General features: G+C 35.2%; 1 protein-coding gene across 6 annotated transcripts in view; it reads right to left on the bottom strand.

The window, feature by feature from the left end:
* The window catches only part of AK9 (adenylate kinase 9), a 74,646-nt gene that overhangs the window by 47,438 nt on the left and 4,328 nt on the right, over positions 1 to 22,880 (bottom strand). For 3 of the 6 annotated variants that reach the window (XR_010070374.1, XM_063329806.1, XM_063329805.1), the window contains 13 exons: positions 20,637 to 20,689; positions 20,456 to 20,552; positions 16,477 to 16,589; positions 13,523 to 13,693; positions 12,694 to 12,819; positions 10,320 to 10,394; positions 8,778 to 8,876; positions 6,719 to 6,858; positions 6,454 to 6,634; positions 5,882 to 6,026; positions 3,626 to 3,745; positions 1,887 to 2,020; positions 1,043 to 1,199 (listed from right to left, as the gene is read on the bottom strand). Coding sequence is in view for 2 of the 6 variants with exons in the window: in XM_063329806.1 (XP_063185876.1) it covers positions 1,043 to 1,199; positions 1,887 to 2,020; positions 3,626 to 3,745; positions 5,882 to 6,026; positions 6,454 to 6,634; positions 6,719 to 6,858; positions 8,778 to 8,876; positions 10,320 to 10,394; positions 12,694 to 12,819; positions 13,523 to 13,693; positions 16,477 to 16,589; positions 20,456 to 20,552; positions 20,637 to 20,689 (1,611 nt within the window). In the remaining 4 variants the exon portion in view is untranslated. The remainder of the gene's footprint in view (positions 1 to 1,042; positions 1,200 to 1,886; positions 2,021 to 3,625; positions 3,746 to 5,881; positions 6,027 to 6,453; positions 6,635 to 6,718; positions 6,859 to 8,777; positions 8,877 to 10,319; positions 10,395 to 12,693; positions 12,820 to 13,522; positions 13,694 to 16,476; positions 16,590 to 20,455; positions 20,553 to 20,636; positions 20,690 to 22,880) is intronic. The other 3 variants (XR_010070373.1, XR_010070375.1, XR_010070376.1) reach the window with 3 other exon arrangements.

Below are 22,880 nucleotides of genomic sequence, written 5' to 3'. Positions count from 1 at the left end.
TAGATACTTAGGTACTGTAGTTGAGTTGCGAGGATGATTAGCTGATCAGATGACATGCTTCTGAAAAGCTTTTTTTTTAAAATAAGAAATCTGTTCTAAGTAAACTATGTAACCTCGATTTGCTTCCGTTGATTTTTTTATTCAGGGACAAGGGTTTGAAGAGCTCTCTGAACTGATTCCAATATGGGGCAGTTACTGAGCTTTCTTGAACTAAGTGTGAATAGACCCATCATTCCTTTCTTGAAGGGAAGTTTCTACTACTGAAAGACCTTTTGATAATGGACTAGGTTGAACAGGTAATGATCAAACATTGCCACAGGTCAACAAAACTTGCGGTGTGGTATGAATCAAGCAGGCATAATCCATTAAGTCATCATCTGGCAGGCAAAGCATTTAACAGTGTATGAATCTGTTCAGTTTTTCATGCCGGGTACCAACCTTCCTTCCTGCCTGAAACAATAAAGTAAAAATCCCTTCCCTGAATTCATGCTACTAAACAATTGTATCGATCTGGGTAAGAAGTTGCTCAACTTTTTTTTGATCCCAGGATGGGGAACAGAATACACCTGCATACAGGTATTTCTCCCCCCCTTTTCTCTCAAGCAGAGAAAGTTCATATCTATAACCTGATTTTGCAAGTGGGCAAAGCAACGACAGGCAGGCAGGGAAATTTGACTGAGGGCCACATCGCAAGCTGGTGGCCAGTCAGACACAGAGTACAAAAATCTGAACTGCAAGAGTCCAGTGGTATTTACTGCTGATTGTAAATAGGAGGAAATTGAAAATAGGATTATAAATTGGAGGTATTTTCTTTACTGCTTTTGTAATGTATTCCTTTTTTCAATTCTGTGTAATTCCCTTAATCCAAATTGTAAGAAATTTGGGCTACCTTTGTTGATTCACTGGATTCTTCCTTCTCTAGACCCCTGAAACTTTATAAATGGGACATAACTACTAGTTTTTTGTATAAGTGTGCTTTATATACAGATATCAACACGGAAAAAAAGAAAAGACTAAGTTTCATTAGTCTGCATTTACTAACCATCTTTTTCTGTATCCTTCAGACAGACAACAGTGTCAGGTAAAAGTCCTTTTTCTGATAAAGCTGACCAGTGATCTACTGACAGAGGGTAATTATCCACTACCCATCCTCCTTTTTCTGGAGCACCAGGAAATCTGTCTTTGTTCTTCTTCATAAGCTGTTATAAAATGTCAGGTTCAGTAACACAAAAAGACTAAGATAGTCTGTGAGCTGTTCAAAAAGACTGCACAATACAAAATGATTTTCTAAATGTTATGATTTTTCCCTATTGTCATTTCAGGTCAATACAAAGTAAGACATTTATAACTTTATATGTCTGAATGAAATAAAAACATTTTGAACAAAAAGAGATTAATGTGCCAGTGTTTTTTTAAGTTTGCCTATAAAGAATTTGGATTCCAGTTTCAATAGTTACAAACCAGTGAACAAATTTAAAACAATTCAAGATTCTTGGATAAACCTTCATATACAATTCTTTTCAAACACTTGTATCTGGTGTTGAGCTCTTTAATAGTGACTAAGAGTATAAGAATAGGGCAAGCATACAGTGATATTTTCCTCAGATAATACTCCCAGCCTTTAACAATTTGCAGCCCAGGTACTTTGCAAAACAGAAATAATTTTTATATATATATATATATATATATATGTAGTAGTCCTCAATAGATTTGTTTTTCATGATCTTGCTCAGTCTCTCCTCAATCCTATGTCAGCTTTCAAACTATGTGATATAAACTAAACTGATCGTTCAAACAGAAACATTTAGAATATCTATTGATAATGTATAAAGTGTTACAGGTTGCTCTTACAAAAAAAGTGCTTTGCTACATAGCACTTGTTTTACCTCTGCAATAGCTCTCTCCAGTACTTCAGCATATATTTCAGGTGACGGTGTAACTTCTGAGACTGATGCACTTTTTATGGCTTCTTCTACCATCGCTTGAACTTCTGGGTGGTCAGCAGTTATCTCTGATATTCCTAACAATATAGATTTTTTTAAAGCACTTCACAAAATTCTGAAACACTGATTTCCTCTGGTGAGGAATAACTGTTAGGCAATTAGATACAGCCACTTCATAGTAACAGTGCAGCAGTCATTTTAAGCAATATTACACAATCATGCTGAGAAAGAATCAAATACCAGTTCTTCTGAATGCAGTTCTAGAGGGTACTTCTTAACTGTACAGTATTTTCTACCACTAAGTGAAATATTATTTTGATATGAATGGAATTACGTTTGTGTACTAGAACAAACAGGCACCTGCAGCACCTGAGAATTTCTCTTTGATTCCTAAATCAAAAGGTTAACCAGATTAATTTAAAAATCAATACAAATCATAGACCCAGACAGTGTATTGTCAACAGTCAAGAAGCCTGCATTCCCTAAGATGCATAAAACTTTCATATTGGATCCATATTTTGTTGTTAATTGCTGATGCAATGACTGCAATTGTTTAAAAAATTTTTAAGGAACACTCAGAGTTATTTCACAGTTTACATACTAATTTGATAAAATTTGGTGAAGGACTGTTTTAAGCAACTACAATATCTACTATGTGAAGAGTATAATTTGGAAAAAATGCCATACTTTCTGTAATTATGCCAAGATTTTTCACTGATTGCATTGATAATTTTTACATGCACAAATTTACATGTTATCAGGTTATTTTTGCCAAGTTACAATCTCCCTAGGAAAGGGACAATATCTTACTAAGTGTTTCCATTCTACAAAAAAACTCAATCCAACCCAAACCCAAAAGCAAAGAGACTTTACAGTTATTATATCTTAAGATACTGTATTCTACTTCTCCAGTTCAAGAAATAGATCTTTCTTTAGTGCTCTCTTCAATATCTTTTGCTGTATGTCATAAATTAAAGGAAGAATATAATTGAAGGAACAAAATGTTTTCTTTAAAAAGACAAAGAAATTTGTAAATTTCTCACAATCCATGTTTATTTAATTTCCATTTAGATCCTTATGAATATATTTCATTAATGTCCATTAATTGGTCTTCCTTAGTTGAGATGAAATGTCAGTCTGTTCTGTATGAAGAAAATACTACTGTTTGTAAACCATGTCATGCTTACAAACATATTTCATTTGTTTAAGCATATTTCAACAGATTAATTAAAACTTAGCATGCTTTCAAGTTTCTTATATTCAAGTGGCAAAAACTCCCACTCCTGAATTCAGGTCCTCTCTTTGCTTATTTTTTTTTTTGTTTGTGTGTGAATTAACACTTATTCTCCTTATGAATTAAAAATTTCTGAAGCAATCTTATGACATAAAAAGATAAGTAAATGAAAATACCAAACTTTTCCTCAAAATGCTTAGCTCCTACAAAGGTCAGTGTGAGTTTTTTCCCCTGAGCACTAATGTGGTATTAATGGGTCAATATCTTTCAATGACAAAATGCACCATTTCATTTTAGTTTTCTTGAAACAATAGTATTAGCAACAAGGAAAAAAATTAAAATAGTCCTACAAACGAGGGAAAAAAATATTACCTTTCAATTTTTAATTTGCAAGACATGCTGAAGGCATGGAATGACATGCTTAAAATAGCTAAGATTTACTCTTTACCTTCTGAGGTGATGGCAGGTTTTATTGTAATCCCCTCTTCCAAGTTTATTCCCTCTCCAGATTTAGTGGCTTCTTCGGAATCATCTGCTTCTTTGACACTACTATGTTCTTGCAAATCTCCTATAGTTACGAAATCATATTATTTTCACAGAAAACTAGATCAGTAGGAAAGCCTTTTATACAAATACTTCACCACAAAATCCATCTGACTAAACAAGCTACATGTCAGCCCGCTCTTCATCTGCAGCCTCCCAGTCTATGGAATCCTCCAGTGCCTCCTAGGAATCACAAGCACTTTTCCAGCCCTAGTGAAGACAAGACTAGTACCCATCAGCCTGTCAGAAACAAATGGTGCTCTAGCAGTACTAGTTTTTATATGCCTGTTTCTCCCCTTAAAAGAAAAGAGATCAGAAATACGACAAAAGACAGAAAAAAGTTTAAAAATACACACATCATAGAGTCATAGAGTGGTTTGGGTTGGAAAGGACCTTAAAGATCATTTTGTTCCAACCCCCCTGCCGTGGGCAGGGACACCTCCCACTAGACCAGGTCCTGAACACTTCTTCAGTTCAACAGATTTAATACCCTCCCCTATTTCCCCTGCCTCAAACAGAATAATGTTTGAGCTGGATGTCATGTAAGCACATCAACAAACTGAGACCATCTGAGTGTGTATATGTTACCTTTTTAGTTTGAGTCATAAGAGTATGTTTTAAGTGAATCTCCTGATCCTTCCCATGCCTTGGTACATATGGCAAAGCAGTCTTGGAACACGCAAACTAATTGATTCCTTCCAGATGCACATTTACTATGCTGAAACCATTAAGCGTTCAGCCCGTGAGATCACAATACAGCTAGTCTGAAAGTCCTCCATGCATGACATGGATATTGAGTCCTCAGCACCAACTGCTTCAATCTCCTGACCTACTCTGACAGTAAACAGAAACTCTGCAGACTTCAGTGGAGTTTTGTAGCATCACTGTCTATCCCTGAACTGGACTTGGGAGCACTCAGGACAGTCAGGGGGTCATTTACCTAATTAAACGGACTAAAAGTCTTCTGCGTAATTTTTAGTGATTCTCTCTAATTCTCTCAAAAGGCAGAATTTACTAGGTAATTAACTAAATAATTTTGTTAGGAATAGGAAATACTTTCTGGGATAGTTACCTAGATCTAGATTCAAGCTTCCAAAAATATTTAATTTCCCCTTCTGAAGCTTTCTTATTTTCTCTGACAATTTACATCCTTCATCTATTTGTAATTGTGTTTTGCAATAAAATTGCTTGAGCTCTCCAAGGTTATTAATTAGGATTAAGTTCTTATTAATCCTAATATAATTTCACATACCTATCCTCAAAAGTATTTGCAAAGCCAGGACTCTAGAACATAACACTGTTTAATGGTTTTAATTTTGGTGTCATAGTTCACCATTATTCTTACTGCAACACCGATGGTTTTTGTATCACTGTCAGCTTCTGTGTCTTGCAGCACCAGAGGAATATTCTGACTTCTTGTTAGATATGTGTCTACCCATGAGTAAGTCGAATACGGTGGTTCCTTACTTAGTGGAATAAGGCCTGATTGTCCATTTGAACCGTAACTACAGGTAATTAGAAAGAGCAGGTCCAATTCAATGGAAAATTTTCATGTCAAAAGAAATAATTTTGAAAAAAACCACAAAATTTCCTGCAACAAGAAAATCCAAATTTTGTTTAACAGATATTAAAAGAATATGTTATTTTCACCTTTTCAAAATATTTTCTGAATATATCAAACTGCAAAAACCTGCGCAGCTTAAGAAGTCTAAATGTGACCTGAGCTGGAGAGTCTTGTGAATGTGCCACCTGAGACAGTATACTCGGAAGGCTGCTCCAAAGTGGAAAATCTGTACGTTATGGATTCATATCAGCCTATCTGACGAACTGCTTTCTTGAAGAAAATTTCAATTTTACAGAGATTTAACTTGTGAGAAAGTCATTCAAACGGAAAGCTTCCAACCAGTATCAATCAGAACCAATTTCTTCTTTCAAAAATAGCTCAGAAAACTCTTACATAGAGCCCTCAACTTCAGAGGATTTATATATAATATCAAAAATACTGGATTCTACTCAGCTATTCCCTTCACTGCATGTTCTTTTAATTCATATTTAATGCACAACAACCATAATAACTTCTCTAGTATTTTGTAAGTTGAAGTGACACCAATTGCTTCAGTTAAATAAGATAGCTTCAAAGACCACAGAACACCTTATTCACCTGATTCGCTTGACTGTTTTTCTAATTCCAACCTATTTTTCACTGCTGTTATAGCCTTTTCTACTGTATCTCTTCGCACTTGCTCAATGTTTTCTTCTCTTATTTCTTCCATATGGGGTTGAATGAGTTTGGCCATATCAAGAACCTAGTGAAATGATTTGAAAAAATTAAAATATCACAGAAGAGAAATATAGCATCTGATCCGACTTCTATACCATGAAATGAATTTGGAAAAGCTCTGCAAATTTCAGAGAAATTTACATATAATTCAAGTCCAGGGGTTTTAAAAATAATTTTGAATTTGCATTTACATTTCATTACCTTAGGTACCAAAGTTATTCAAAATATTCTTGTGCTAAGGCAAATAACTGACACATAAATATTCACCTTACATAAGAGGGTAAATAAACATATTTTTGAAATTTAGCTACTTTTATACAAATGAATTTCACTACATTACTATGTTTCCTCTGTAATGTGTATGTTAATAACAGAACAAGAATAAGAATGTGCTTAACTGATTCCCAAGCCTCAGATGATACCCTTGTTACATAAGAAATTTGTAAACCTACCTTTCCTTTATATTTGTGTGCAATTAGGTTACAAAGAGTTGTTCTTCCAGAGAATGGAGGACCAAATACTAGTACTTTACAAGGAGGAAGTGGCATTGGTGGCAACAGGTAAGGCCGTGGATTCAACATAAACGTTTTCAATGCTTCTGGGGATGACAGTACATACATTTTACCTAGAAAACTTAAAACAGAAGAGAAGCTGACAGATACAGACAGTTATCTTATAAAATGGAAATAAAAACAAAAAGTGTCAAATTCTGCTAACCTGACAGCCAAGTCTGGGTTTCCCATTACAATATCACCTTCCTTTAGGGCCACAGGACATGCTTGCCCCCACTTGCTTCTACGCCATCGATATCTGTGTGCTATTAGTTTGTAAGATGACAGAACCCGGAGAAGTTCATCCTGTTTATTAAAACAGCAATAACAGCAAATGTAATATTTGTAGGAAGATACATGTGCCTTGTTCTTAGCCTTTTTTGAAATATTTTGTTGGAAAATAAGCAAACCTAGAAAGAAACCCACATCATGCTTTTTAGAATATGTTTTAGAAATTACATATTTCTGAATTGTAGGACAACTTTAAGGAGAAACTATTTAGTTTTTCAATTTTATTTAATAAAAATAGTACTTAGAATAGTTCCTGTAGGCTTCATTTATTATTTTCAGAACTCTAAAATGATAATGAGGTACAAATCAGCCATTTATTGAAGACGACAGAAAATGGCCAAGATTTCTTCTAAAGGGGGTGAAGAAAGGACCACGGTCTGTGTAGGGGAATAGCAAGGCCAAAATATCTCTTTTAGGCATGCAGAAATGTCATGTGATAGGAGTAAGTTTATTAGACCTTTTACAGAAGGTGAATAGTGAGTGAATCTTGAAGTTTGTGGTGACTCTAAAATATTCAGAATAGTACAGACAAATGCTGGCTCTGAAGAACTGAATCTAGGAAGGCAGGCATTAAAACAGCAGTTTTATACAGAAAATGATGAGTTGCCATTGACTGTCACTACTCAGTAACGGACCTTGGAATTACAATACATGCTTCCATGAAAACATCTGGTCAATGCCCAAGACCAGTCAGAAAACCAACCTGAATGTTAGGAATGTTTAGCAAAGAGAGAATAGAAGATAAAGGTTTATTTTTTTATTGTATAAATCCTGCCGTCATCTTTACAGCTAGTGCATTCTGCTACCCTAATCTCAAAAAGTACGCAGTAGAATTAGAAAGAAAATCAGAAAAAGGTAATATGATTGATCAATCACAGAAAAAGATTTTCATGCAAGAACAAATAAGATTAAGTAGACTGGAACTCTTCAGTCCAGGAACAAGATAGCTGCATAAGAACAGGACAGAAGTCTGAAATCATGAGCTATTAAAGGGCAGATACAGAGAACAAAACTATTTACTGACTTTTGCATATCAACAACCAGAAGACACGGAGCTAAAAGGTGGCAGGTTCAACACAAAGGGAAGCAATTCTGTATATAATGCCCAGTTAAGCTGCAAAACTCCTTGCCCCAGATACTGTGGATGCTAAAAGCTTGCACATATACTAACACAAACACACGAATTGACTACCTAATAAATATAGATGACCTCTGTCACAGGAAGTCCTTCACTCGTGAATTTGTCAGGGACTAAGAAAAGAGAAAAGTGAAGGGAGGGGTGTTTATCTGAAAATGTGTAGCGGGGTCTCCCAGTTACAGTACCATTAATATATTCAAAGTTTTGTTTAAGAAATAGGAAAGATGACTGCAAGGGAACATAGGTGAAGACATTTATGCAAAGACTTCTGTTTTTCAGTTTTAAGGGACAGAAATTACAATCGTCACGATTCAGAAAAATTCAGCACTAACTTGTCATGTTCTAATTCATTACAGAAAATACAATGTATGTGATTTCAGCTATGTAGGATGTTGCTGAATTTGTATTAGCATGCTCTTTCTCATTCAGGAAAAGAATAAAGACTGAGCTAAGAGTCGGCTGCTGAGGTTGTTCTCCTTGGGCTAAAGTTTCTTTTCTTAGAACGAATTCATTCTTCCTCTATTGCTAAAACAAACATTTTGTTCAAAATGTTATTATAATCACCTTTTTTTTTTTATGACAGACCTTTTTTCTTTTCTAACACTTTTAAGTGGATTTCAGTCCCAGAATTATCTTAAATTCACATTTCTAGAAAATCAAGGCTCAAAAAATGCCCTTATTGCATGGTAAAACAATCTGGTTGCTGTGAAACAAAGGTGTTATAAGCTTACAGCAGAAAATAAAAAATATTTTTATCATTATTACAGTCAATCACATTTTAGAAAAGCACACTTACATTTTCCAGTCCCTCCAGCATTTCTTCTTGCTGGCTTTGAAGTCTAATTATAGGAGCTGCATTTCGAACACCCAGAGATTGAAGTCGAACTACCACTGACTGAAGAGAAAATAATTCTTGACTTAGTACTAATCGGAACCGGTTTTGTGATCTGAAAGGACCCCCAAAGTATTTATGAAATTGTAAGTTATTATTTATATAATAGTTACATATACATTAAGGCCCAGTTTCTAGCTTGGAGTCAAGCTAGTTATTGAGCTGAGTTTTAACAAGCTATTTGGTAGGTACAGGCAGTGGAAAATGCTGAACCACAGTCTTGATATGTCCTCATTATGTTGTGAATCCCAAGGCTTCTAAAGGAATAGGCTGTGAAGGATTCTTTCCCACAAAACACTGGAACTATTCAGAAGAGCTCCAATCTAAAAATGAGGAAAATCTCTTTAGGAAATGAGATTATGCATGCTCGGAAGTAATACAGCTTTGGGTAATTTATTTCAAAAGATACTTAAACCAGATGTCTGCCAATGAGAATCAATTGATATTAAATTTAATTGAAGTATTTCCTGAATGTAATCTTGATTGAATGCAAGCGTACTTTAAATGAAAAAGCAAATTTTGTTGTTTGCACTAGTTTCATAATAGGTTTTTGCCTCACTTGTAGGTAAAATGGTGGGAATCATTACAAAACTTGATTGCCTTTACTATAAATTTTCTGTTGCAATGTTCACAAACAGATTGTAAATGAGGAAATGTTATGCTCCAACTCTGCAAAATTAATGCGGGGTTTTTTCCCCATAGGACTACTCTTGGTAGTAAAGTTAAGCATAAATTGAAATAATACTTACAGAATTGTAATTGATTCAATTTGTTTCAAACAGAGGGGAAACTGCAGAAGCAGCTCACTTCCTACATTGTCAAAGACAATCTCTCACTTCATTTTCAACCCCATAGTTTAGGTTCTGATTTGAAGCAACTCTTATTTCTGAGGCACAGGATAAGATTATTTACCTTCAAATTTTATCATTGCAGTTTTTAATAGGGAGAATGAGTTGCTATGTTATGAGCTAAAAATCTAGACAAAAGCACTCAGTAGAATTGTTGAAAGAATGAAGTGTCTGCAATTACACTGTAAAACAATAACAAAGTTCATAAAATTTCTGCCATTATTTTAGACATCGGCACAAAATAAGCCAATTCTGTAAATATATAATACCGAAAATGTTTTAAGTTTTTGTGTTAATAATGATATTTTACACTAATACACAAAATAAAGAGCTAAAACCAGATGGATACAATACAAGAGTTTGTAGCCTGCCTGAAAATATGTAACATATATGTAAGCCTGGGGGCAGTGCAGTGAATCTTATAATTGTTTTAACAGAGCAACAAAAGCAAGCATTTCAAAGGTCATGTTTTCTAATAGTAATTAAATTAGTTTTATACACAACTGAAAATTTTGCCAACACCTTAATACAGAAAACAATCTACAGAATGGAGAAATTATTTTCTAGTGGAGGTTAACTAAGTTAGTGCATTGCTTACTATAAAGAGATCATCTGGTTGCTGATTTCCATCCAGTTCCATAAGATATTGACAATCCTGTTCAGCCATCAAGTCCTGTTTAAGAACAAAGACATACTCATCAATTGAGTATAGTTAACCAGATAATGACATTGAAGCTCATTCTGTTCCTATACATATCAAAGGCTGGACTCCTGTGGACTTCATCAAAACTAAGATTCATTGTACTGATGACATAGAATCTTCTGGAGGGAAACTTTTATTTGGTGATGGATAATACAGAGAGAATTCCAAAACTGGAGTTACAATCGGTTCAGAAAAAAGATTAAATATCCTAGCTCAAATGCAAGACAGCTACACAGTATCTAGATATAGTAAGACTTTGTGTATGAATTACAACTTCTAATTGTCGAACTACCTTAATTCGCTGCTGGAAAATGGTGACAATGTCAATTAACAGATTTCTTGGAAACACCAGCCATGAGACCAGTCTTCTCATTTTGGTCCCGACTCTGTTTCCATAAAATTTGAACAACGTATTTGATTTTTCTTACTTTCAGTTTTCCCATTAGTAAATAAGAAATTAGACTAAAATAGACATCCCATGTCCATTGTTAATGACTCTGGCTGAGCATTGAGAACATTCACTGTGTTCCTGACAGATGTTGGTCTAACCCCAACCCCGAAAAAGCCTAGTGAAGGTGACTTCACAGCTTTCTAGGTAATCTGTTCCAGTTCTTCACTACACTTATGGTCAGAGTTCATTTCCTTGAATCTAGTCTAAGTCTTCTATACTATAAATTAAATTATTTGTCCTGTCTTTGGCAGAAATAGATAACTAATTACTTCTTTCTAATACTCTTCTGCAGAGAAGATAATAGTTTGTGTTTCTCTTATATACAGTGGTCTTATTAGTACATCCATAATATTTGCTTTTGTACAATGGTAGCACATTTATTGACTCAGTTTACGATGAACTAAAACCCCACAGATTGCAGACGGTCTGCAGTACTGAGGTCTAGCCAATTATTTCATGTTATTCATTACATTTCCTCCCTAACTGTAATATTTCACACTTATTCTACTCAATTTCATCCTAACAACTTATCAATAAATCAAAGTCTGTTCTCCAAAGTTCTTTCTATCTACCTATCCCAGTTCAGTGCAAACTGCACATCTTATAAGCTTTTTTTTTTCCAATTTCATCATCTGAACCTCTACCTGGGCCAATGACAGGCCCCTATGTTCTTTTATTGGATTAGTGGACCACTAAATACGTTCACTAATACATTCATCATTAGTGAAGCCTAAGTAAGACCTACTAACTAATGTTGAAAGTGTTGAAGTTTGGTGTACATCCTAAAGTAATTTAATCTAAACACCTTTCCGTTAGTTTGCTTAAGAGAAATCCGTGTGAGATTGTATAATGATTAAAGATATCACATTTTCTGCGTTCCCCGTCACAGCAGTGACAAACTTGTTTTTCTAGAAAAGAACATTATACCAGTTTTACGCAATTTTATCTATAGGTTTACTTAATCCATAGGGAAATCGAAGGGCATGAATAAACAGCAATTGTCAATTGCACAGCAAACACGAGGCTTTTCCAGTTGCTTGTACCAGGAGATTAAAGAAAAAGAAAACAGAAAAGAATGAATTATTGCTTTGGACCTGTTCTTGGGGGTTTTATTGTTTTTTGGGGGGGGGGAGGGAAGCGGGGCAGAGGGGGAATATACATAGTAAATCCAACTTTCCTGAATACAACAAGGAAAGAAAAAAACAATGTCACAGCTGCAGAAATTAAATAGGTAATAAAGCAAACTGATGGGCTAATTATTTGGTATATAAATCTGCAGGCAATGCAGCAGATGAGGGATTGCATGCTAGAATGGACTCTAGTAATAGTGACGGCACACTGGGCTCTTCAAATACTTCACCTCCCAGGTTAAGGATGTGCCTGTGGTGGCAGGTATGGTTTCATAGAATCATAGAATGTGTTGGGCTGGAAGGGACCTTTAAAGGTCACCTAGTCCAGCCCCCCTGCAGTAAGCAGGGACATCTTTAACTAGATCACATTGCTCAGAGCCTCATCAAGCCTGGCCTTGAATGTCTCCAGGGATGGGGCCCCCACCACCTCTCTGGGTGGTCGACTTTGACTCTTAAACTCAAAGTCAATTACTTTATCTCGACTCTAGAGTAGAAAAAACACCTACAGATGACAACTTTGTATCATTGATTTCAGTATGAATTTCAGAACTTGGGGTTATGCTGTAGCATGCCTTGTTCCCACCTGCATACAATAAATCTCAAACAAAAAAAAAAAGGCAAAAAATAGCTCAAGGTATTTTAAACAATCTTTTGTTATGCGTAATCATAATATTTAGCTTTTTCTTACTTCTAAATGAGGAAGCATTATATCCTTATACATTCCAACTCTTTCCTCAGCATTTTCAAGAACATCTTCAGGCCTCTGCACTAATTGATGCAAAAATTCTAACATCTTAAGTGGATCTTCTGCAATCTGCAGAATGAAAAGTTAAACATTTCAAGATACAGAAATAAACTAATGTAGTAAACTAATACTTAACTCTACTCAAAGGTAAATAAAGTAGTTTTCCAGAGTACTGCAATGAGTATTAACCCAGTGATTGCTGACCATGATCCTATCCTGATGAAGTGTGGTTTCTGCAAACTGAGAGGAACATGCCTAGAACTTACATTGATAAGTTTCTGGACAGCATTATAAATGAGAACAATTCAACCTGTATTCAAAATTAATACCTTCATGAAAGAAAAGAAAATCCTGTTGTAGTAGCTTAACACCAAACCCAGAAAACACGCAAGTATGCTGCAAGTACTAGTAAAACTTGCTACAATAAACAAAAATTAAGAACTCTTATTTTCTTAGGCCAAGAAACAGACAATATAGAGTCATTTTTATCCTGATACACCCGTTTAACTTATAGCAAGAAACAGTTCAGTGACTTCTGAGTTAGAGACTGTATCCAGGTTAAGCTATACAATAATCACCATTTCCTGTCATTTAAACCCACCAATTAAGTATTATCCACCATCTCGTAAAGCAGAACAGAAACTGAATGAAGATTAGCAGTCAGCGAAATTAATTCATAATGTAGTATGGTGATATTTTAGAATATCGGAATTTGTTCTTTGTCTAGAGTACATTATAATACTTGCACTGCTTAGAAATTAGCAATATTTACCTCTTCTTCTTCCTGCTCTTCTTCTTCTTCATTCTCTTCTTCATGCTGATCTTTCTCTTTCTTATGCTTTTCCATAATGTTAGGATCCCACTGGTTCCTCTGATATACGTGCCCTGAATCAGGGTGTTGCCTTTGTCCGGATATTCTTTGGCATAAATCATAGTCTGAACACTAGCAGGGAATAATTATAAGGAAATCACGTGTATTGTATTGCTATAATAATATTACTTTCCAGATACTGCAGAATGTGGAGTAGGAATCTGTTGGACAAATATTTGGATTCATATAAAACTTCTCCACCAACGTTCTGAGTCAACACAAAATTTTCAAAAGCAGCAAATATTAAAGAAAGACTTGCATAGCTTTTCCCTATCAGCATTTTACATTCCATATCAGCAGTGTAGCCACTACTTGAGCACATTTTATCATGCAAGTTATACCTTGTGGTATAACAAGTGTAGGTGTAGTTTATGGATAAAAGTAGTTTGCATACAGGCTTGTGATTGCTCTTGCAATTAATGCCAAAGTGGTTAGGACTTGAGCAAGATTAAGTCAATTTTACTAGGTGCCTCTGACATAACGGCACTATGCTTTTGGGTAATAGTAGAGCTCTGAGAGGCCAGCAGTTTGGAGCTCTGGAAAAGTAACCAATGGTTTTTCCATAAAAAGCTCTGCTGACACAAATTTAGTTTAACATTAAACACAGATAAATCTGGATGTGGTCTTTGGTGGTAAAATTATTAAAATTTAAGATTTGAGAGGTCTGCCTAAGAAGTTTATCCTAACTAACTAAAACATTCCTAACTAAACATGAACAGGGGATCCGAGGGGGAGATGCTGTCTGAACGTTTGCTCACTATGATCGAAGTTAATAAAGCTTCTATCTGACCTGTCCTAAATTGTACTTGATCTCCAACAGATCTCAAGATGAGGATCTTAAAATTCTACTATGGAATTGGGGGTGGGGCACAACAGAAAATAAATAATCATTCTTCCTTTCCTAATCACTATCACCTACCCTTCAAACATGTATGAAAGACCTAAGATAACAAGAAAATATTGTAGTTGTTAAGGTCAAATTGTTACAGAAATGGAAAATTGATTTCTACAGAAAATATAGATCTTTTGAAATCAGATTGCTAGCAATAGGCACACTACACTGATTTGCTGAGGTATCCCTTGAAGTATTAAAATATTTCAGTATATTTCTATAATTCTACAGTGAGTCATACAGATGACATGACTGCTATATGACATAGCACATTTTGAAATAGGGAAGGAGAAATTTGACCAGATATGGTTCTTTTTTGAAAGGTGCATCTTCTGTCCTTTTTCTTGGAGACACAAAATTTCTCTAAATTGGTCTACTAATAGCAATATTTCATTATTCCCAGAGTTATCTAAAATCTCCCTTCTTCCTTTCTTTTTGATATACTAAAAATGGTTAAAATTCTGACATATCTGTGAAAACAGCTTGAACCCACTGAAATCAAAGGCAAAATTATTCATTTGACTTTGGGGCAAGGATTTTTAATGAGCATTCAGTCTCAGTTTTCTTGCCAGAGGAACTACATGAAGTCAAGAACTTAGTTTTCTTTCTAGTGTAGTTAGTATCCCTCTTCTATTTGCACCGTTGCACATGAAACTATACAACATATATTCTCAAGAACTGGGATTTCTCACTACCTGGTATTAACACAAAGATTGACTTTCTGTAGCTGAAAAAATCAAAGCTGCCTTAAAAGTAGCACAAAAATATGTTTCTCTGATGTTTTAAGATCTTTCCATGAGCAAAGAAAAAAAGGTTAGAACTAGATATTCACAAATGTTCATTATGCATGGTCAAACAAACTAAATCTCAAAAGTATGGAATGTGAAGAACCTTGTCAATAAAGCAAACATGGACTTAAATCTGGCAAAGTGATAGACTAGGTCCATGCACAGAACTTAGCATCTGACAAACCACATAGATATGACAACTAGAATCAAAATACCAATGAGAACGGAGCACAACACCAGAAGCTGATTATTCAGCGTTGCCTTGGCAGCTCATTCTGCACTTTCAGAGTAAAAGATGGAAATAATCTAGTTGTTGATAACACAACTTTGCAAGAGGAAGGGCCTGAACCCTTGTTCGTGATTATACATACTGTTACTTGGTCTGCATGCAGTCTGGCAAAATTTGGTGTGGGCTAGCTAGTATTCTCCCTGCTGAATAATAGCTGTGCACAATCTGGAAAATGGCACAGGCCTAGGGCCTTTCCCAGTGGGCACTCTGGACACGGCCACCCCATTCTGACTCACAAGACAGGTTAGCTGTGTTCTGCCAAACAAGTTGGCAGCCTTGCCTTGTTTTATTTACTAATATGGACATATCCAAGTTGTCCATTATTTTAAGTTACATTGAGAAAGTCCTCTTAATCCTACACTAACAATGATTTATGTTTCTCTGGTTATATCAGAGTCACTTTTGTAAAGTATCTGTTACGTCACATTACTACTCATGAAGAAATTGAGTTTTGTAAATTAGATGAATTAATAATAACTAAGAAGCAGTTTCACAATTAGTGAGTAAAAAATAAAACAATTTGCTTTCTAACTTCCATATGTAAAAAGTTTCTTCCTGAAATACATGAATGGCAGATGTACCTGTATCCAAAATCCCCTAAAAATCATGTCGTTCAAAGTTTTCTTTTCATGAAAACTTTTATCTTCTAATTGGTAGAGGTGCAAAGACTGCAACTGCTACTGAAGTTTTAGGAGATGGGTGATGCTTATAATGGAACGAACTAGTGTAATTCCATTCCAATACAAAAGAGAAGAAATTTTTTTTCCTTAATAAATAAATACTATACTCAAATGCACAAGGGAAAATATTACCTTTTGACTTATGCAGCATACGAGTCTACTAATAATTAGAAAAATGACTAGCAAGTTACTGAAGGTGATGTTACCTTAATGTTAATCAGGAGATCCGGTTTTAATTTCAGATTCTTTATTTTCTCTATTTGCTGTGAAACAGTCATGTATTCCTCTGAGAGAGAAGGAAATCCACTGAGAACATAACCTGCCAAACACATTTTATGAAATATATCTTTTAGAAGGTTATTTCAAATATAGGAGTAGTTATACTCATCTGCTTTAAACAATACATCTATTTACTGGCACAATTTTAAACCAAGTACATGACATTTCACTATTAAAAAAAATGTGCACCCATGTCTACTTCAGATGAAATACAGACAAAAAAGTGTGTTGTTTTCAACTTGATATAGGACTCTCAAAGTTTGTTAACTCAGTTAAGAAATATAAGAAACATGTAGACATTAAAGATCATACTCATACAACCTGTTTCACGTCCCTAGTTCAGACATTGTAGTGACTAAAAAGTAACAAGCTTTTAGTGACCATTTTTGCCACTAATACGCTTTAAAGGCATTGCAAAAGGCATTGCAAAAACTAGCCACTCTACGATACAAAGCATTTAAACTAGGAGTCTACGCTTTTTATACAATCTTCAAAGGTCTTCACTTCTATGGACAATAAAAGGAGCTTGAACAACTCTCTGGGATACGTAGTGCTCCTGGATATTAAATCCTCTCAAAAGGAGGCACTATGCACACAGTATGCAAACTGAGGCACTTAGCTTGGTAAGCATCCATTCACTCAGGATTCACAATGCTGAGTTCCCTTTGGCAGACAGACACCAACTATGTACGCCAAGCACGGTTGTAATAATACCTTTTCCCTAGAATTAGAGTGCTCAGCTCAACTGATGAACTTGTGGCTTCGTGTTCTTAGGAGAGTACTAATGGCTGCATGCAGAGCAGTAAAGAACTACTGTACAGCAAGGAACTCAATAATGAGGACAGAATGTGAGACTAAACAAGAATCAAGTGGATTTTTTTGAGGCTAATAATGAGAATATTCCCTTAGAGAAATGGTGTGGCTTCAAATGCTAGAATTTTATGTGATAACATTTAAATGCAAGTCAATGCAGCACAAAAACAGCAGCAGTCTTTGCAAGAGGTATTAGGACTGAAGACTCCTCCTTCCTGGGGGAAGCTACTATCTATAGATGCAAAATTTATAGCAGAGGACAAGCAAGTGAGAGCATAGTGGATAGTTCTTCCTCTAGGAAATTAAAATCCTGTATTCCAAGTTGTTGATACCTTCAGAGAATTCTAACAGGTAGTGAGATGTGGGGAGTCTCCACAGCCTCTGCTTATCAAGACACCCCAGATAACAACAGCTGAGGCGGGAGGAATGGGAGCGTAACATGGGGAAAGATTATCCCAAACTGTTCTCTGAGAAGATATTTGCCCCCAGACTGATAACGTTGTGAGGAGACCAAGAATGATGAAGTTTACCTACCATCAACCAGATCAAATAGTAACCAAGGGATTACCAAGAAGTTTTTGAGGAGAGAAGGAGCCATCTTGAAAAGAAGCATTAAAATTTGTTACTGGGGAAACTGACCTTAGAGTAAGAACAAGGTAAAAGAACAGCAGCCAAAAGAGGTTTGATGTACAAACCTTCTACAACCTTCTGTCTAGGCCTGACAGAGCAGCCTCTCTGTTGGGTGCTGCGAGTAACCTGCATTTCAACTACTAGACTGACAGAACAGGGTTAAACACATATTGACCCACACCTTGAGTGTGTGTGTGACCTCCTGAGGAGCTTCCTCACTGGTGTGTGGATTAGTAGACTGTAGGAAATGGCACACACAGACAGAGCCAGCGCACCCACATTTCCAACAGAAAATGTGCTTAAATAGGTGAACATGCATTCTCAGAAAAGGGAATGTGTACTTTTAGCTTCCACCCATCTTTGAGAGAGGATGCAAGTTTGAGTATACTCTTTGGAATTAGTTTTAGGAGGGTGTTTAGAAATTTTTAGGTGTTTATTAACATTTGGCAAGTGCCTAGTGCTGTGGCTTGTCAGTTAATTACTTGCCATTAATAAATCAATAAAAACTTTGGTCCTGATTTGATTTAAATCATGCTAATTGAGCAGTTTTCCCCTGTGATAATAGCATAGATTTTTCCTTTGCAAATATTATTTAGGTTAACATGACATGAACTTCTGGTTGTTTTCTTGTTTTATTAAAAAAAAAAAAATTAGCAAGCCTATCAGGTATGTAAAAGTTATAATTCTGTATTTTCTTACCTACAGTACCCTAAAAACCAAGTAATGCTTGCTATTTTTCAGTGCCTATGTTATTTTAAAAAAAGACACAGTGTATGTCAAGAAATAGCTTAGAAGCTTCATATTTTATCTCCTTCAGAAGTAAAAAATAAAATCTGGTTTTAGTGACAATTTTAAATATTATCATTGGCGTTGGCATTTCTGAGTCACTCTGACACATCATTCTCCAACATAATATGTGTTTAGTATTTAGGTTGAAGAATATAATTGAAAAGAATTCCTCATTGTGTGTACTGTTTAGAAACTTGTATTTTACAATGTTAAAAATAAACGTTAGAAGTTAAAACCTCAGCCTCTCACACAACTCTGTTTCTAAAATCGTTAATGAATAATTTATAGCGAATTGACTGATTAGTTCCTGTTGAAAGCCTACTTAAGCTTTCCAAGGATTACATTAAGATAATAGTTGCTAAATGAAAAGTGATTAGAACTAGAAAATACTTAACAAAAGCTGGTTTGGAGATAAGTTCTAGCTGGTAGGAAAAATACTGAGGGTGTAGGTTATTCTATTCCTTGCTATTTTGGGGTATCTGTAATACAGAAAATGGCTTGGCTACAAGAACCAAACTTTTATCAACTTTATAGTCATGTTTACAGTCTCTAGGATCTCTGTGGTCCTCTGTGATACACACTTCTTGGGCATTCATCATCAGACTAACACAAAGAGGGGAGGGAACTCAGATGACACAGACATCTCTTCAGGCTTTTGTTGAAGTCCTGACATAGGGATTAAGAGAGTGGCATTTCTTTTGCTACTTCTTCCCTCGAGTTTTTGTTTCCTCATAGTCTCCTCTTTTTTTTTTTATTTCTTCCCTGTTTCTCTGTCTTTTGCCTACTGTTCTAAAAGCCTCACCAGGTAAGGCTGCATCTTTTGCAAAACTGTTGAGTCTTGGACTAGAGAAGGAATAAAAAGCATTGCAACTGAAATCTTATAGAAGTGTGCTACTTTTCAGAGCAGTAAAAACTTAACATTTTCTTAGCACTATACCTGTCTCTCTCCTATAATGTAAATTTCAAATAAAAGTCATCACCAGAAAAAGAAAAAAAACATTTTCTTTTTCTTTCTTTCTACTTAGCAGTATATTTGTTTTTCTCTTTGGGAAAGCAGGTTCAGACTCTAGCAAGGTCTGCGGCACTAGTTTTAAATGCCTCAAATAACATAATCTTTCCTCAAAAGGAAGAATTATTACCACTGCCAATACTATTCTCATCTACCTTACTCTCGGTGACAAAATGCAATGGGAATAAACAATGTTGTAAGACAAACAAAACAAAATCCCAAACCATAATACTTTGCATTTTAAATAGTCTGTTTTCCTTCTTTTTAATTATTTAAAATTTTAAAAATATTTTTGCTAGTGGGTTTTTGTTGTTGTTGTTATAGAAGTATTCAAGCAAAAAAAATACCTGTATTTTAAATCCTAACACTTTTCTAACCAGATAATATTGTCAAATGAGAGTCATAGCAACACCTAAAATTTGGGGCAAATTCATTTTCCCAAAAAAACCACAACATAGGATTGGTATGACACTTTCTGATCTCTCATATTGGTAAATGAATCCCTAAATACACTCTCAGTTTACAGGTATTCCACAACCTGAGCAGCACAAGAAAGGATGGTACCTTCTAATACAAATTAATTATATTTGAGCAGTAATGGACGCAAAGTGTGTCAAAATTAAAGCTAGCTCATTCTAAGAAGTTTAGGCAGTAAATACACTTACCATAATGAGCAACTTCTGGTGACTCAATCTTCTTTAGAATCATTTCTGTAACCAGTTCTTCAGAAATACTTTGACCTTTAAAAAGCAATTCTTGACACTAAGGTAAAATGCAAAACATAGTCTTACATAATCTATATTTGTTAAGAATGTGACAAAACTCAATAGAAGATTAGACCTTTACCTTAAGCCCGTATTCTGTTTCTTCCTGAATATTTGTTTGAATCACTTCCAAAGCTGAGAAAGCACATCAGATAGAATAAAATTAACATAATTTAAAAAAATAGTTTCTATACAGACATGTACATGCAGAGATACATACATTCACACACACACACACAAATACGTATGTGTGCTCCAAGCAACCAGACTATTTTTGAATGAACAGCCATTGTATTTAGGGCCAGGCTAAATGGATAGAAAGTATTTTGTCGAATTAAAAAGTCTGTGAACACCTTTCCTATGTAATTATTCTCTGACTTTGATTATTTTTTAAATAAATAACACAGTGCAGGACAGACATTGAAGTGAGTACAAGTGAGTGGAGGAACCAAGACGATTAAAAGTGTTGAACATATTAAGAGAAGCCAAAAGAACTGGCCTAGTTCAGCCCGGAGAAAACATGACAGCTCTTATTGCTGTCTAACTACTTGATGGGAAGGCACAAAGATAGAACCACTGTCTTCACAGAAGCACAGATAGGACAGGAAGCAACAGACACAAGTAGGAACATGAGAAATTCCAATGGGGTAATTAGGAAGCAATTTTTCATCATGAAGGTGGTCAAACATTGGAAGGTGTTGCCCAGAGAGCTGGTGGAGTCTCCATCCTTGGAGATATTCCAGACTCAACTGGACACAGCCCTAAGCAACCTTCTCTAGTGGAGCCTGCTTTGAGTGGAAGGTTGGACTCAATGACCTCCGGAGATCCTTCCTGAGCTATATTATTCATGTTTTTGTATGTTGAATTTCTTTGTTTCTTTCTTTTTGATGTGGAAAATGAAAAAAAAAAACTATTAGCAAAAGTTGAGGAAATATGTTTGTGTGTACACATGAGTGGATACAGTACACAAAAGAAGATAAAAGAAATACCATGAGAAAAAGAAGAAAAGAATAATTCTGAATCTACTAGAAATGAGGCATAAAAATTCAGTAAGTGAGATTTACATCAGTCATTACGAAAAACTTTCTAATGGAAAAGACTGTGTTACAGAGACAGAATGCCTAGATTTGATAGACGTTTGTCACTAATGATTTAAATGCATTCAAACAGTGTGGATTGCCTTCAGTACATTCCTAAGGTGCCTGCCAATTTTGGTCTGATCTATGTTTTGGACCATGTATTACTTTTTGGTAGACAATCCTATGAATTAAAAAGTCTATATTTACATAAGGCAAAAAAGCACTTTATTTAAGCTGAATTTTACCATACTATAATTCCAAATCTTCAAAACAAGATAAAGATACTTCATTTGATAAATAAGCCTGTGTATTCACAGGGATGTGAAGTGTTACACTGTCCACTAGAGGGCTTTTATTAGAACAATAAAAAATACTACAGGGCACTTTTTAAAGAAAAAATGTAATGAAAATCAATATATAAAGAGTTAGTTCATAATCAGAACAACTGTACACATATCTACTGTAAAATAAGATTTATAATTTGGTGTCCCCAAAGAGGCACCCAAGAAATTTCTTCATCGTGAAGGTTATTATGTGCTTTCTTTTCTTCTACTTAAAAAGGTTATATTAGCCTTCAAACTGGTAGGACAAATTTAGTGGAAAAGGTTTTTTTCTCATAAAACTTAAGTGAATGAATCAAGATTTGTGAATATAATGTCACAGATACAAAAAATATTACCAGGGCTTTAAAAAAATTACAGATTTTTTAATGTTTTTCATTACTGCTGACAAAATTAGTAGAAAATAAAACTGCCAGAGACTTAATTATTTTTAGTAGGAACCTACTTTCTCACTGAGATGCCTCAAAATGAAAAAAAAAAAAATCTCCGGCAATGTGTTGGTAACGTTGTAAGCAAAAGGTTTTACTCCACAGATCTTCAAAAATCTTTGCTGAGAGGGACTGTCAGAAATGGAGCTCGATAGCTTAGAAAATGAAATAATATCTTGTATTCTGGAAAATGCATGGTGGGAGAAATTAACTATATCTTCTGAAATAAGCCATCAGATGTTTTTGTTTTAGAAATTTAAAGTGCCGGCTCCCATTCCTTCCATTCTTACTTAAACTGACACAAAAGCTATGCTTCTGTTTCCTGGAGTACATCCCCCCCTGCCTTGTATTAGGCACTGCCCAAACACAAGGATCCTTCTATTTTTTCATGGTCTGTGTTGGAAACTCTCTGTGCTCTCTGGAGTTGAATGACTTGCCTCCATGTGAACAAGAAGGGTCACATGAATCACCTTACAGG

The sequence above is a fragment of the Chroicocephalus ridibundus genome, chromosome 3 (genome assembly GCF_963924245.1).
Source record: "Chroicocephalus ridibundus chromosome 3, bChrRid1.1, whole genome shotgun sequence".
Classification (NCBI taxonomy): Eukaryota; Metazoa; Chordata; class Aves; order Charadriiformes; family Laridae; genus Chroicocephalus; species Chroicocephalus ridibundus.
Note: the sequence above shows the minus strand (reverse complement) of the source record. Positions and strands in the feature narration are given on the sequence as shown.